Raw genomic sequence first — 15952 nt, forward strand, 5'->3', positions numbered from 1 at the left:
TAACTAAGAAAAAAAGAGAAAGGACACAAATTACTGATATCAGAAATGAGAGGGTTATGATCCAATGGACATTAAAAGGTTAATAAAGGAATGCTATGAACAACTCTGTGCCCACAAATTTTATAACCTAGATGAAATAAACCAATTCCCTAAAAGACATAATTTGCTAAAATTCACACAAAAAGAGACAGACAATAGGATTAGGCCTTTCTCTATTTAAAAAATTGAATCAGTAATTAATAACCTTCCAAAACAGAAAGCACCAGGCCCACATGGGTTCACTGGTGAATTCTACCAAACATTTAATGAAGAAATTATGCCAATTCTCCACAATTTCTTTCTGAGTACAGTAGCAGAGCGAATATTTCCTAAATCATTCTATGAGGCCAGCATTACCCTAATACAAAAACCAGACAAATACATCACAAGAAAAGATAACTATGGACCAATATCACTAATGAACATAGGTGCAAAAATCGTCAACAAAATATTAGCAAATCAAACCCAAAAATGTATAAAAAGAATTACACATCACAACCAAGAAGAATTTATTCTAGATATGCAAGGCTGGTTCAACATTGGAAAATCAGTTAATTTAACCCATCATATCTAAAGGTACGTGATCATGTGAAACATCACATACTCACATCAACAAGTGCAGAAAAAATATTTGACAAGTTCCAACACCCATTCATCATAAAAATTCTCAGCAAACTAAGAACAGAGGAGATCTTCCTCAACTTGATAAAGAATATTCAAAAAAACCTACAGCTAACCTCACACTTAATGGTGAGAAATTCAAACTTTTCCCACTAAGATCAGGAACAAGTCAAGGATGTCCCCCTCACCACTCCTTTTCCATACTATATTGGAGTGATAGGTTATGCAATAAGACAATAAAGGTAAATAAAAGGTATACACATATATTGGGAAGGAAAAAATAAAAGTAAAAGTGTCTTTGTTTGCAGATGACATGACTATCTATGACGAAAATCTGAAAGAATCAATGACAACAACAAAAGACTCCTGGAACTAATTAGCAATTATAGCATGTTTACTGGATACAAGATTAATATACATAAACCAATTGCTTTCCTATATATAAGCAATAAACTAGTGGATTTTGAAATTAAAACATAATACTATTTAGCACCCCAAAAGTTAAATACTTAGATATTAATCTGACAAAGTATGTACAAGATCCAAATAAGTAAAACTACAAAATTTTTACAAACAAAATCAAAACAGAATAAATTGAGAGATATTCCACATTTATGGATAGGAAGACATAATATTGTCAAGATTTCAGTTCTTCTCAACTTGATCTATAAATTCAATGCAATTGCAATCAAATTCCAGCCAAGCTATTTTGTGGATATTGGCAAACTGATTCTAGAATTTGTAGGAAGTGGCAAAAGACTCATAATAGCCAACACAATATTGAAGAATAAAATGGGAGGACCAATACTACACAACTGCAGGACTTTCTGTAAAGCTACAGTAATCAAGACTGTTGTACTGGTGCAAGAATAGACAAGTAGATCAATGGAACAGAAGAACAGAATAGAGAGCCCAGAAATAGACCCACATAAACATAGTCAACTGATCTCAGACAAAGAATCAAAGGCAATGCAACAGAGCAAAGATGGTCTTTACAAAAAATGGTGCTGCAGCAACTGGACAGCCACATGCAAAAAAAAAAAAAAGAGAGAGATAGAATCTAACTACAGATCTTACAAACTTCACAAAATTTAACTCAAAATGGATCACAAACCTAAATGTAAAATGAAAAACTTAAAACTCATAGAAGATAACAGCAGAAAAAATCTAGATGATCTTGGGAATAGCAATGACTTTTTAGGTACAACACCAGAGGCATGACCCATGAAAGAAATAACTGGTAAGATGCGCTTTATTGAAGTTAAAAACTGCTCTACAAAAAAGTAATGTTAAGGGAATGAAAAGAAAAGCCATAGGCTGGGATAAAAATGTTTGCAAAAGACATATCTGACAAAAGACTATCATTCAGAATACACAAGGACCTCTTAAAACTCAACACTAAGAAAACAAACAACCCACTTAACAACTAGGCCAAAGACCTTAATAGACACCTTACCAAAAAAATATACAGATGGTAAATAAGCATGTGAAAAAAATGCTTCCCATCTCATGTCATCGGAGAAATGCAAATTAAAATGAGATACCACTGCACACCTATCAGAATGGTCAAAATCCAGAACACTGACAACACCACATTCTGGTGATGATGTGGAGCAACAGATACCCTCATTTATTGCTGGTGGAAATGCAAGTGATAAAGTCACTTTGGAAGACAGTCTGGGATTTTCTTACAAAATTAAACACACTCTTACCATACAATCCAGCAATTGCACTCCTTGGTATTTACCCAAAGGAAGTGAAAACTTATGTCCACATAAAAACCTGCCCAGGATGTTTATAGCAGCTTTACTCATAATTGCCAAAGTTGGAGGAACCAGGAAATCCTTCAGTAGGTGAATGAATAAACAAACTGTGCTACATCCAGACAATGGAACATTATTCAGTGCTAAAAAGAAATGAGCTATTAAGCCATGAAAAAACATGGAGGAACTATAAATGCATATTACTAAGTGAAAGAAGCGAATCTGAAAAGGCTACATACTGTATGATTCCAGCTATATACCATTCTAAGAAAATGCAAAACAATAGACAGTAAAAAGATCAGTGGTTGCCAGGGGTTGCAGTGGGGGTAGGGATGAAAAGGTGGAATATGGAGGATTTATTTTAGGACAGTAAATATACTCTGTGCAATACTATAATGATGGATACATGTCATTATATATTTGCTCAAACCCATAGAAGGTACAACACCAAGAGGGAACTCTAATGTAAATTACAGACTTTGGGTGATGCAACATGTCAAATGCAGGTTCAGTCAATTGTAACAAATATACTCTGGTGGGGCGTGTTGATAATTGGGAAGGCATATCTGGGGGCAAGGTATATATGTGATATCTCTGTATCTTCCTCTTAACTTTGCTGTGAATATAAAACTGTTCTAAAAAAGTAAAGTCCTTAAAAAATATTGCTAAGATAATTACTTCCATAAAGTTGAATCTGCATTCCAAAATCCACAAAATACCAAAAATCATTCCCGCATAATTATGTGTTTTACATTTGTGTATAATTATGTGTTGATTCATATTATTCATTTCTTTTTTTTTTTTGTCTTTTTTTGTGACCGGGAAGGGGATCGCAACCCGTGGTGTGGTGTTGCCCGCACCGCGCTCAGCCAGTGAGCGCACCAGCCAGTCCTATATAGGATCCCAACCCGCAACCCGCGGCGGGAGCGTTGCTGCGCTCCCAGCGCCGCACTCTCCCGAGTGCGCCATGGGGCCGGCCCCATATTATTCATTTTAAACACCATGCCTTCTGGACATGTTTTCACAACTGTGAACATTTATTTTATGCAAATCAGTACTTGAATAGCCTTTAGACATCTGAATACAGGTGATGAACTAAACAGCATGAATAAAAGAGAAATGTTACGGAAACTGCTGGCAGTTTAGAACTTTGCACACACATCCCTTCAAAGTGATTTCTTATATATTACTCATTCTCAGCACAGTTACAAGCCCATGAAGTAAATTAATAATCACTATATGTCAGAGTATGCATTTAAGAATAATTTGGGCACTTTCACTTAACAAATTTATCTATGTAGGTGCATGATATTTATGTACACAGTAATATATCACAGATGATATACTCAAAACACCTCTTGAATCTATCCCCTTATCTACATTCCCACAGTGGGAATCCTAGTTTCGACCTCCTTGTCTCTTACCTACATTTTCCCTTCTCTCTTACCTATCCCACCCTCACTCCTCTCAGCATCATTTGTCTAAACAGATCTGATTACTTTCCTTTCCCACTTAAAAATCCACCATCTCTTCTCATTCTCTACCTAGTGCTTCACCAAGGGGTCTGCTGAATAGCTAGGACAGACCACAGCAAGCAAAGCTATTCCTTTGAAGATTTGTGTTTGTCTTTAAAATGTATGCAATTCTGTAAATTCTAATCTATAATTTATAATTATTGGACTTAATACAAGTTTTACGGTTTGGATTGTTTCCATTTCTAGGAAAATATGCTATGGCAAGCTGGTCTTGCAGCTTTACAAAACCCCTGCACACTACCTCCTCCTCATGACCTCAGAGATACCCAGAAAAGGGCCAGGGAAAATGGGAAATCTGCAGAGGTGCTCAGGATAACACACACATACACCATCCACAGACTCATCTAGCACCTCCTACCAAAAAAATTACAACCTCCATCTTTACACTGTGTTTCTAGAACATAATTCTTACAAAAGGGTCTGTAAAACTGTAAGTAGTTTGGTCAGTACTACAGATTGAGCATCCCTAATTCAAAATCCAAACTTCAAAGTGCTCCAATGAGCATTTCCTTGGTGCAACAAGTTGGTGTTTGAGAAGTTATGCATATGCAAATATTCAAAAATCCAAAAGTATCAGAAATCTGAAACACTTCTGTTCCCAAGCATTTTGGATAAGGGATAGTCAACCTGTATATCCCTCTTTTAGAACTTCCCAATAAACATAAGCACATTAAATTTTCTGAGAAGTCTTGCAGCAAAACTGCAGCAAAGATCAACTGGGAGCCAACATCGCACAGAGCACACTTTGTTGAAGGTGTGCTGTCCTCCACTGCACTCCCAGTCTTTCCTCGTCCTGTTCTTGTTACATGGAAAGCCTTTCCTACTTTCTCCAACTTCAAACTCCTACTCTCTGATAGAAATCTAACCACCTCCTCTTTGAAACCCTCCCCAACCAACCTAGTTGGAAATACATGCTTTCCCTATGTGGATATGCAGCTCTCTGTGTAGGCGTGTATGTTAAATTTCATCACATGTAGTAATCTCAGCTTTGCTTGATAGTCTCCCTAGCCAGATCACCAGATCTCTGAAAACAGAAACCATCCACTATTCATCTGTGATTTCCCAGAAAAACAGCAAATTCCATAATAGGAGCTCAGGGAGTATGTATGGTATAAATTGATGAAGAAGTAAATTATCTTTCATGAGAGCAAAATATATAGTTTCACATGCCATTTCCCTATCACTCCAGCCAAGAAATCTCTGCTAACAAGAAGGGGAATGATGCTAAGATTCGGGGTGGGGGGCAACTACTATGGTCTCTAGAACAGCTCAGTCAGAATGGTCAAACAACCCCTGGATTGAATTATAAAGAGAATCTGTACCAGCCAATTTGCCACATGAATCCCTTTTAAGATCTATTGTGCCTCTGTCCAGGGTGCTGAGATTTCAGCTGGAAAAACCTGGCTCTGCTTCAAAACAAGGCAGAGCCAAGTCAGTCTGGAATACAAATGTTTGCATATTTCGTTACGTCTGATATAAAGACTTCCTTTTCACCCAGGAAAGTCACATTCAATCAGTTACAGTTCAGCCAGTTTAACTTAGTTAAACTGAATTTGTTGTACAAAAGAAGCTACCAAGTCTAAAAGAGGCAGCAGATACAGGTACAAGAACTTGTGAGCCAGATGCAGATGTCTCTAATCACTGAGTGACCTTGGGCAAGCGACCACACCTTCCTAAGCATGGAATTTCTGATGTCTCAGTTGAGTAGCTACTTAATTAAGATGGAGCAAACCTTCAGTGTATTACCAGTGTGTGGCAGACACTTTCTCTTATTTAATCCTCGCAAAACCCTGTGAAGCAGGTATTATTATTATTCTCATTTTACACATGAGAAGACAGGGCTTAAAAAGGTAAAGTAGACTGCTCAAGGCCACTCCATGAAAACACTGTATTGCCTGGCTGAGAAGTTCAATGTCTTCAGAGCTAGATCCACTGCTAAGGTGAGACCAAGACTTTTTCCCGTACCGCCCTCCCATGACCCCGCCATCTTCTCATGCATTTCTCTAACGCTGGAATGTCAATGACACACACCACTTATAATTTCTTTCGTCTTTTTAAATTTTATAACATGACAAAAGTTTTGTGTTTTAAAAAATTTTCACATCACGTAACTCTAACTTATGTCTAAACTTCTCCTAAGACCCCACATTCCTCAGATTAACCTGATTCCTTAAGAATCTTTTTAAAAAGGCAGAAATGCCCAGGAAAAAAGTTTGCAGCTTCTCCATGAGTGGTCTCTTCTATAGAAGGGGCTGCCACGGCCTTAGAAGGCCTGATGCACTGGCTCACTCCTGCTCCTCGGATGAACGGCCACCCCACTGTCACACTCAGCCAGCCAGCACAGGACCACCCACCCCTGGACCACCCACCCCAGAGAGGCAGCCTGGCTGCAGCCCACTCTGAGCAAGTGGGGTAGAGGGGGCTGTCTCATCTTTCCCACCCTATCATGTGCCACTTGTGGAGTATGTGAGATAAGCTGCCTAGTCCTTTTTTATGTGGTTTCTGTATGAAAATGACCATAGGCCTGTATCTACCTTCGGGGTTTCTTAACGTTGTCTCCACATTCTTGAGCTCATCATGATGACTGATGAAGTGCTACAGTGTCCATTCTATTAAAGGAAAATAAAGGCTCAGGACACTTAAGAGACTTACCTAAGATCAACCATCCAGAAACTGGCAAAGGATTCCAAGTACAAATCCTGAGTTCCCAAAGTAATACAGGTGTTTCTCTGTAAAGTACTTGCCCCTCAAAATGCCCTGGAGCTTTGTGCCTCCCCCACTCCACTGTCTCAACACTTGCACTTCCTTCCTACCTAGTGTGACTCAACGCCAGAGCTTCTTTTTCAGCTTCTGTTCCTCATCCATTCTCCTTCCCTGTGGCCCCAGCTCTGTACACAGCAACTTTGCTATTTTGTAACCCATGGGAGAGCAGCTGTCTTCCCCTACAGCTCTCCTCTCCTGATAACTTTTACACATCATCACATATACATTCAATATTTTAAAGCATGTTTCTGCCTGCAGGTGGAAGTACACATTTCACACAGGTGTAATGCTGGGAAGAAAGCCATTCATCACAGCAGTGTTAACTAGGTTAAGGGATCCAGCCTGTATTGGCACCGGTAGTGTGGGCACCTCTCTGTGTGTAATCTTACACCACTTTCCCTGAACCACTTTCGTGGCTCTTAGCATTTTCTACCTAGAGTTGTGGCTATTCTCACACCTCTTTCCTGCCTATTCTTTCCTCCCAGTGAACACATTATCCCTTTGTCTCACGCCACTCTGCTCCAGAACAGAGCCCAATGCCTGGTACAGAGCAGACACAAAAAACCCATTTATAATTAATTAAACACTTTGGTGTTTGTATTGTAGGAAGTATGTATCAATGAAAATTGAATATTCAAAGCAGTCTAGAGGAACAAAAGAGCAAACACAGATGTTACACAGATTTGCCAAGCGAAGTGGGTACTGAGCAGGCAGCAAGACAAGAGGCCCGTGCAGCTGCCGCCCCAGGAGACAGACAAGTATCTCCGGTGTGGCGCTTGAGTCCTCAGAGTGGGACTACCGGTACCTGTCCTCACCAGGAAGGTAAAAATGTCCATTACTGGAATTGGGGGGAAGGAGGCATTTAAAGCCCACAGCTGGCGCTCTACCTGGATAGATTCCCCAACCACAAAGCCCAGGACCAGACGAGTGGCAGAAAAGTCTAGAAGTGGCTAAGTTGACACCAAATGCCAGACTGCATGCCAACACTTACACTATAAGGGACACTAAAATGTCACCATTCGTACCCTGTTCTTGCTACTGATTCCTGGCTCAGGATACTTTCGCCCTGAGTGTGTAAGCTGAAGGAAAGGCGGGACCAAGTACCCACGTACAGGTGGCCAGGGCGACGGAGCGAACTTCACCTGTTCCCTCCTCTGTGGGCGGGGAGACTGAGGTACGCCGCAGAAGGCAGGCTGGGGACCGGGTCAGAGCGCCGCCCGCCTCCCCCGGAGCCAGCTAGGGTGTCCTGGCCAAGCTGCAGCGCCTGCCTCCCCACGCTTTCACAGCCCCTCGGAGCCCACGGCGAGGAGGAGGGCAGCCCTGTGGCCGGGCCGGAACTCACCACGTCCATGATCTGCAGGAGACTCAGGGAGAAGTAGACGGTGAGTGGCTGCGAGTCGTTGGCCACGGGCCTCTCCAAGGGGTTGTAGTTCTTCACCAGCTCTTTGTAAAGCTTCCTCTGGAACTCGCCTTGCAGGGACACTTTAGGAGAGGAGAGCCAGGCAGGCTGCTCAGGCAAGGCCGGCGGGGGTGCGCCCCACGCCCCCTGTCTGCGACCCCCGCCGCCCAACCTGTGCAGCACCCCCGCGGCCCCTCGCGGGCGGGAAGACCCCCAGCTGGCCCCGGCGCGGGGGGCACAGAGCCTTCCGCGACGCGCCCGGGATCCGGCGGAGGAGTGGAGGGCGGGGAGCCGGCGCTGCTTTACCGTGCAGGAGCGACGCGGCCAGCGCCAGCCAGACGCCTCCCCGCGAGCCGTGCATGTCGGGTCCGGAGCTGGCGCGGGCCGGCGCGGCGTGGGTCTCGGCTGTCCGCCCAGGCCTGCGCCTGCGGCCACGGAGCCGCCTCCCCGCCTCGGAGTGCGCCTTTAAAGAGGCGAGCGCGCGCCCCGCCCCCGCCCACGTGACGAGCCCCGCCCCCGCCCCCGCCCCCGCCCCCCGCCAGCGCCCCAGCCTGGGCCCGAGCTTCTCCGCGGCCGCCTGGGGAACTGCAGCCGGCGGTGTAAATGGTCACGCTCTGGGCACCTCCACCTGCAGCCGCCACCGAGCGGTCCCTCCGCATCGCGCCTCTGGCGGTGCTATACAAGGCCGGCCGGCCTCTGCCTTTCCCTTCCGTCCTTTGTCCCCACTCCTTTCTGTCTCGCTCTCAGCCAGAAGCTGCCCGGGACAGATGGGAGAAAGCTGGGACAATTCTGGAGTCCAGTCCTCCAGGACTCCCTCGCCCACGCCAGCAACTGGCTGATAGCGATCGGGGACCAGGCTTCGGAAGTCTCTCCAACCAGACAAGATGGACCAGAGGGGAAGACCCTTCCCACATCCTGCAAGACCCGGGTGTGCTTTCAGCAGCCGTTTCTGGGCATCACCAGCTGGATTCGTGGCTGGGTTCTGTAAGCGCCTGAGGTATTCTGTGCGAGAAGAGATGCTGCGAACGCGTGCGAGGGGATTCCCAGTAGATATCCTAATTTATGTGTCATTCTTTTTAAAAGATTCCAAGGTTGAAAAGTTAACTCCCAACTCGTTGCTGGAAGGACAGCCAAAACTTGGCGCTCTCATCTAGGCCTTTCTGAGCAGAGTAGAGTTAATGGGTAAGGGGAGACTCTGCGAGGACACCAGCCAGAGGGGTCTAGAGGGGACGGAGGAGAGTCCTTATGTTGAGGAAGAGGCGTGGCCTGGAAAGACGAAGGGAGGGAGGAAAGTATTGAAGAGGGGCTTCAAGAGTGACAGCTCTGTCCCATTTGGTCCCAGAAGCAGGTTGCAGAAAGCCGAGTACGCAGGTTCTGTGCGTCCGCGCGGGGGCGCTGTCGCCCGCCTTCCCGCTGACCCTAGAGCGCCTGAACGCACCAGGTCAACTCCTGTGGACCAGGAGGCAGCGGCAGTGCCACGTTTCTGAACTGCCTATGACACAAAGAACTAGGGAAAGGCTCAACAAACGGCGACTGAAATTGAATGCACCCCAGTAGCAGGAATGGGGGCCTGAGCCCAGTTATTTGATTTGGAAGAACAATGAAACGCAGCGCACTCGCAAAGGAAGTGGTCCTGGAGCCAATGGCTGCGTGTTACTGATATGTGCATAAACGAGTAATCACCACAGCCTTTGATGACTGCAGAGCTTAGACGAAGGAGGATGAACCGCTCCTGGAGAAGGGTTCATAGAAGAGGTGACAGCTGACCTGAGCCCAGCTCACAGGAGAGCGGGTGTTCCGCCAGGAGAAGGGGACAGCAGGGCAGGGATCCTCTCGAGCAGACAGGCTGCTCTAAGCTTCATCTGCCTCCTGAGTCCCCCGCTCTCGTCCCACTGTCTCCAGCAGTCCAGACTCCACACAGCAAGCAGGCAGGGAGGGAAGGAGCTACAGGGTATTGGCTGCTGGCGAAGGGGAAATAGTAGAAGGGAAGTAAAACCCAGTAACCGGATAGAAGAAGCACCTGAGGCATCCACTGGAAGAGTCTCACTAGCATGCCGCCTCCACTTGTCACCTGCACGCCGCGCTCACCTCCTGCTCACTTTCAGAAAGTGCCTAAGAGCCCCGCCTTCCATTCTAGAGGCGCACCAGCCCACAGGGGCCAAGGGAATTCATTTATTTCTTGAGTGTGGCCGTGGGGTCACGTTCCTGAAACCAGAACTGCTTCCTTACCCTTGTTGCAATCCGTAATATCAGAAACGGAGAAATAAACCACTTTCAGGTGGGACAAGCGGTTGCTAAATACTTAAATATGCCCTGTGCTCTGCTAGGCACCTGGAAGACCTACAAACGCAGTGCACTCTCACTCAGTGTCCAACTTAGAACTGATGTGAGTGCGGGGTGTACATTGTGGGCTCCACTGTGCCAAGAAGTGAGTCAGTGAGTTTGGCTGTATTCACTCCCAACTAAGGGACTTGGTTTTGTTCATTGGTAAACTGAGGAAGGGAGTAGAAGATTCTCTGAACAGAGCTGATGGAGCTATGCAAGACCCACCCTCACTCCCATTTCCAACATATAGAAATGGTAAATGAATCATAAAAGAAAATTAGCACATACCTGCGCTTATAATGACAGGAGTCAGAAACAAATTCAGAGTAGTTACAAGCTGAGGTGCCTCCCATAGCCCAAGGAAGAGGCATATCAAAGACATGGGCGTCCAAAGACAAGAATGTGGAATTTTAACTCATTGCAGGGAGGCTGTCTAACCCTGGGCGTAAGCTTAGGTGTGGAGTCCAAATGTGTGCTACCCGCATGGCTTAGAATTCAAGAATTCTTCGAAGACTTCCATAACTTCACACACATGGTTCTCCAAAATAAATCACAATGTTTACGAAAAATGAGTTCAAAATAAAAAATATAAAGCACACAAGACAATAGTTTAATAGTGAGGGAAAATCTGCAGGCAGAATAAACCGGAAAATTTGTGTCCTACAATTTGAGACAATCTGGAAAAAAACTATGAAATTAGTAAATTTAAAATACTGAAGTTATCGATCACGGTGAGTAATGTCGAATGCAGTAGCAACCCGTAGTTCTCTTTGTCTTGACACCATCAACGTTTCTTCTCCCTCACACCATAATGAAGAAGTTAAGTGACTTTCCCGTGCAGTGTGGCCACCCTCCTCACCAGGTCATTCAGGGCTACACGAGCCTTTCATCAACTGGAGGGTGAATAGGGGGCAAAAGCAATATTCAAAGAATAAATTCTGAGAACTTTTCAATGTTGACAAAAGACAGCAAACCACAATTTCACTTGATCCTGGATTTGGTTACGCTGAATTTAATTCTTTAGATTTTAAGGAATTTTCCATCTATATCCAGGAGGGATGTTGCTCTATAATTGTCATTTCTGGTAATGTCATTGTCCGGATCTGGTAGAAGAGTTACTATGGCCTCACAAAATAAATTGGGAATTTTTTCACCCTTCTCTATTTTCTGAAATAGTTTGTGCAAGATTTTCTTTCTTTAATGTTTGATAAGACTGACTAGTGAAGCTATCTGTGCCTGGAATTTGCGGCAAGTTTTTTGTTTTTTTGTGGTTTTTTTTTTTTTTTTTTTTTTTTTTGTCTAACACAAACTCAAATTTCAATAGATATAGTAAAACTCAATTTCTTTTTCATGTTGGAAAAGTTTTGTTAAGTTGTATTTCAAGAAATTTGTCTATTTCATTTAAGTTATTGGGTTTATTGGCATAAGGTTGTTTACTATATTTTTTTATTACCATATTTATGTCTGTAGGCCATGCAGTGATACCTCTTCTTCATTCCTGTTTCCAGGAATTTGTGTTTTCTCTTTTTTGTTCTTGATTGCACTTGCTAGGGTTTATGAATATTATTAATCTTTCCAGAGAACAACGTTTTCCTTTGCTAATTTTCTCAATTTTATTTTTTTTATTTCAGTAATTTCTATTATGTTTATTATTACCCACTACTTATTTGGGATTTAATTTGCTCATCTTTTACAAACTTAAGTTGTAAACTGAGATAGTTGATTTTATACTTCCTGTTAAATGTAGCATTTGAAGATGTGAATTTCTGTCTGAGTACTGCCTTAGTTGACTCCTAATGATTTTGATATGTTCTATATTCATTACCTGCAGTTCAAAATATATTCTCATTTCTTTGTGATGTCTTCTTTGGCCAACAGTTTATTTCAAAGTGTGCTGTTCACAAATAGTTGAATCTTTTCTAGATATCTAATATTTATACATTTTTAACTGAAGTCCTTTGTGGTCAGAGTACATTCTGTATCATTTCAATTCTTTTAACTATATTAATGTTTAGTTTTTAATCCAGTGTAAGATAAATGTTCTATCCTGATGAACATCCACGTGCACTTGAAAAGGATTTGTATTCTGAAGCTGTTGAGTGTAGAGCCCTCTAAATGTCAGAGAAGTAAGTTGATAGGATTCTTTATATATTCTATGTCCTCACTGATTTTTTAGTTTTTAAAAGAAAGACTATCTTTGATAGTTATTCTAATTCTCTTTTTAGGTCTGGCAGTTTTACTTCATGTACATTAAATCTCTCTTATTATGTGTATATACATTAATGATTGTTATGCTGACAAATTGACCTTTCCAGCATTATGAGATTTTTCCTCTTTAATTCTGATAACACTCCCTGTCTTGTGGTCTACTTTTATAAGAATATAGCCACATCAGGTTTCTCACGCCTACTGTTTACAAGGCCACGTCTTTTTTTTTTTTTTATAATCTTTTACTTGCAACTTGTGACTTCATACCTAAAGTATATTCTGAAGGTAGTATACAGTTGGGTGTTGCTTTCTTCCAGCCTGAATATCTCATTTTTTTCCTTTTTTTTTTTTTTTTTTGTCCTTTTTTGTGACCTTGCTCAGCCAGTGAGCGAACCGGCCATCCCTATATAGGATCCGAACCCGCCACGGGAGCGCTGCTGCCCTTCCAGGGCCGCACTCTCCCGAGTGAGCCACGGGGTCAGCCCTCTCAGATTTTATTTAGCTTGTTTAGTCCACTTACAGTCAATGAACTGTAATTATTGGTTTGGTTAGGTTAAGTCTATCATTATGATCTATGTTCTCTAGTTGTCCAATCCATTTTTTGTACCTCTGTTCCTACTTTGCTGCCATTAACCAAAATGTTATATACTATTTTACCTTATTTTTTCTTTTGCATTTTTAATTATACCATTTTGCATTTATTAAGTGGTTTCTGTAGGGACGGTAATAGGCATAATTAACTTGTGACTCTCTACTTTGGTTACTATTGTACTACTTCCTTTTTTTTTTTTTTTTTTTTTGATGCCAGTAAGGGGATCACAACCCTCGGCTTGGGGTTGCCCACACCGCGCTCAGCCAGTGAGCACACCGGCCATCCCTATATAGGATCTGAACCCGCGGCCGCGATGACCCCAGCACCGCTGCTCTCCCAGCGCCGCACTCTCCCAAGTGAGCCACGGGGTCGGCCCTTACTATTGTACTACTTCCTACAAAATGTAAATGCCTTATAACAGCAAATTCCATTTACCATTCCCATCCTTTGTACAATTATTACCATATATTTTACAATACATGGGTAATAAATTTCATAACACAATGTTATTACTTTTTATTTAAAGTAAGTTGAATTTTAAAAAAAATAAGATTAGGAAAAACCAATAGCATGTTACACTTAGGAATATTAACTATTTGTGGGGTCTTCATATTTTAAAGATCTAAGTATCCCTCTCATTTCCTTCTGCCCTGTAGAACCTCCTTTGGCATTTCTTGTAGTAAGTACAGTATGCTGACTTAGTTATGGTCACTTTTTTGTTGTTTTTTCATGTTCATGCATACTTTTTATTGTATGCTCAACATTGTGAATGTGACATTATAGGGAGTACTTGAAAGAGTACTGAGTTATCTTCTGACAGGCAGTAATTAATAGGACATTGTTCTGGTCTAGTTTAGCTTGGTTTTATTATTTGCTTAGGTTTATTATTTCAGTTATAAACTTAGTTCAGAGCCTAGCCCTTACTCTAGGGTGCAATCCTTAATTCTAGGCCTTGTCTTTTTGGGGATCTCAGCTGTATGGCCAAAGTACTTAGCCAAATCTCTCCACTCTGGCTGGTCCAAAACACCAACAGCACGTAAGATAAAAGAACACTGTCTGGCATCTCTGTTCAGGTGTTATTCCCATGACAGGCAATCTTTCTCAGGTTCTGTGGAGTTTCTTCTGTGTGTGTGTGCAGCCTAGTTCCTGGTCAAAGATTCATGGTTCATTCACTCACAAATGTCTGGACTGTCACCCTCTGCGTTGCTCCTTCTTCAAAGGACATGTAGATTCCAGCCACTTTCTGTAGCCCGGACATCCCATATCTGGCCTCCTCAACATGGCAACTTTGCTCTGCTAGAGTTCCATCTCTCCATTCCACCTGCCCAAAGGCTTCCCCAGGCAGAAAACAAAGGTGAGCTCAGGGATCACTATTATTTCTTCTTTCTGGAACCATGGCCCTATATTGCCTGTTGTACAACATCTAAAATGAGTTGCCTGATATATTTTCTCAAGTTTTATAGTTGTTTATGGTGACTGTTACGCCTTCATGGCTTGAAGCAGATAGCTTCCTTATCTATAACATTTAAAAGTAAATATTTGATACTCCATAGTTTAAAGTTCAGTTTTATGTTTACCCTCCTCCAACCCAATACAAGAAGCTTAGGGCATTCTAATTGTGGTCGCGCCCTTTGTTTCTTTCTTGCCTTTTTTACCCCTGATATCAGTAATCATTATTGTTTAGATATTATTGTTATTGCTCAGTTAATGTTTATTTATATTTCCCCAATGTTTACATTTTATTTTAAATATACCATTTTTCTTTTCATATCAAGCTCTCCTCTGGAATTATTTGACTTTTTCAGAAACACCTATCTATGATGTTACCACACTTAGGATCTGATGGTTTTAAAATCATTCCAGCTCCTATTTTCAAAAAGTGCATCACTATGGCCCCATTTTAAGATAAAAGTTTTGTTGAAGGAAGACATGCATACAGCAAATACACATACAGCTCAAAAAATTCACAGATTTAAAACACTGTGTATTCCACAAAAAGTAATGATTAACCTGACTTCTAATACTAGAGATTAGGTATGAATTTTTTGTACTCATATAAATCAAATCTCACAGTATGTATTCCTTTGGGTCTGGCTTTTTTATTCTACGTTATGTTTATGAGATCCATGATGTCAGTGTAGCTCTGGTTTGTTCATCCTGATTGTCACGTAGTATCTGATTGTAGTACTGTATCACGGTATTAACTGTGGATGAACTGAGTTGTTTCCAGCTATGCAACTATTATGAATAGTGCTGCAATGAACATTCCTGAACATGTGTTTTGGGGAACATGTGTATACATTTCCATCAGATATTTTGATAGTTAACTTTTTGTGTCAATTTGACTGGGCCACAGGTGGCCAGATACTTGGTCAGACACTTCTGTGAGCATGTCTGTATTTTAGATGACCTGAATAGAACCAAAGGGCTGACCCTCCCCTGAGTAAGAGAGACTTCCTCTTGCCTGATGGCCTTCGAACTGTGACATCAGCTTCTTCCTGCCTTCAGACTCAAACTCAAACATCGGCCCTTCTTGTGTCTTGAGGCTGACAGCCTTCCAGCTGCAGCTATACCAGCAGCTCTTGTCATTGTCAGGCCTTCAGACTCTGACTAGAGCTGCACCATCACTCTCCTGGGTCTCCCGCCTGCTGACTCACCCCGCAGATCTTGGTGCTTTTCAACATCCATAACTGTTGAGAGTCAATTC

At 42.4% G+C, this 15952-nt stretch overlaps 1 protein-coding gene across 1 annotated transcript in view; it reads right to left on the reverse strand.

The window, feature by feature from the left end:
• Positions 1–8481, reverse strand: part of CHRNA7 (cholinergic receptor nicotinic alpha 7 subunit) — a 100818-nt gene extending 92337 nt beyond the window's left edge. The window contains exons 1-2 of the mRNA XM_063091365.1: positions 8427–8481; positions 8064–8203 (exon numbers count right to left, since the gene is read on the reverse strand). Of these exons, the coding sequence (XP_062947435.1) occupies positions 8064–8203; positions 8427–8481 (195 nt within the window). The remainder of the gene's footprint in view (positions 1–8063; positions 8204–8426) is intronic.
• Between the last annotated feature and the right edge of the window lie 7471 nt (positions 8482–15952).

The sequence above is a fragment of the Cynocephalus volans genome, chromosome 3 (genome assembly GCF_027409185.1).
Source record: "Cynocephalus volans isolate mCynVol1 chromosome 3, mCynVol1.pri, whole genome shotgun sequence".
Classification (NCBI taxonomy): domain Eukaryota; kingdom Metazoa; phylum Chordata; class Mammalia; order Dermoptera; family Cynocephalidae; genus Cynocephalus; species Cynocephalus volans.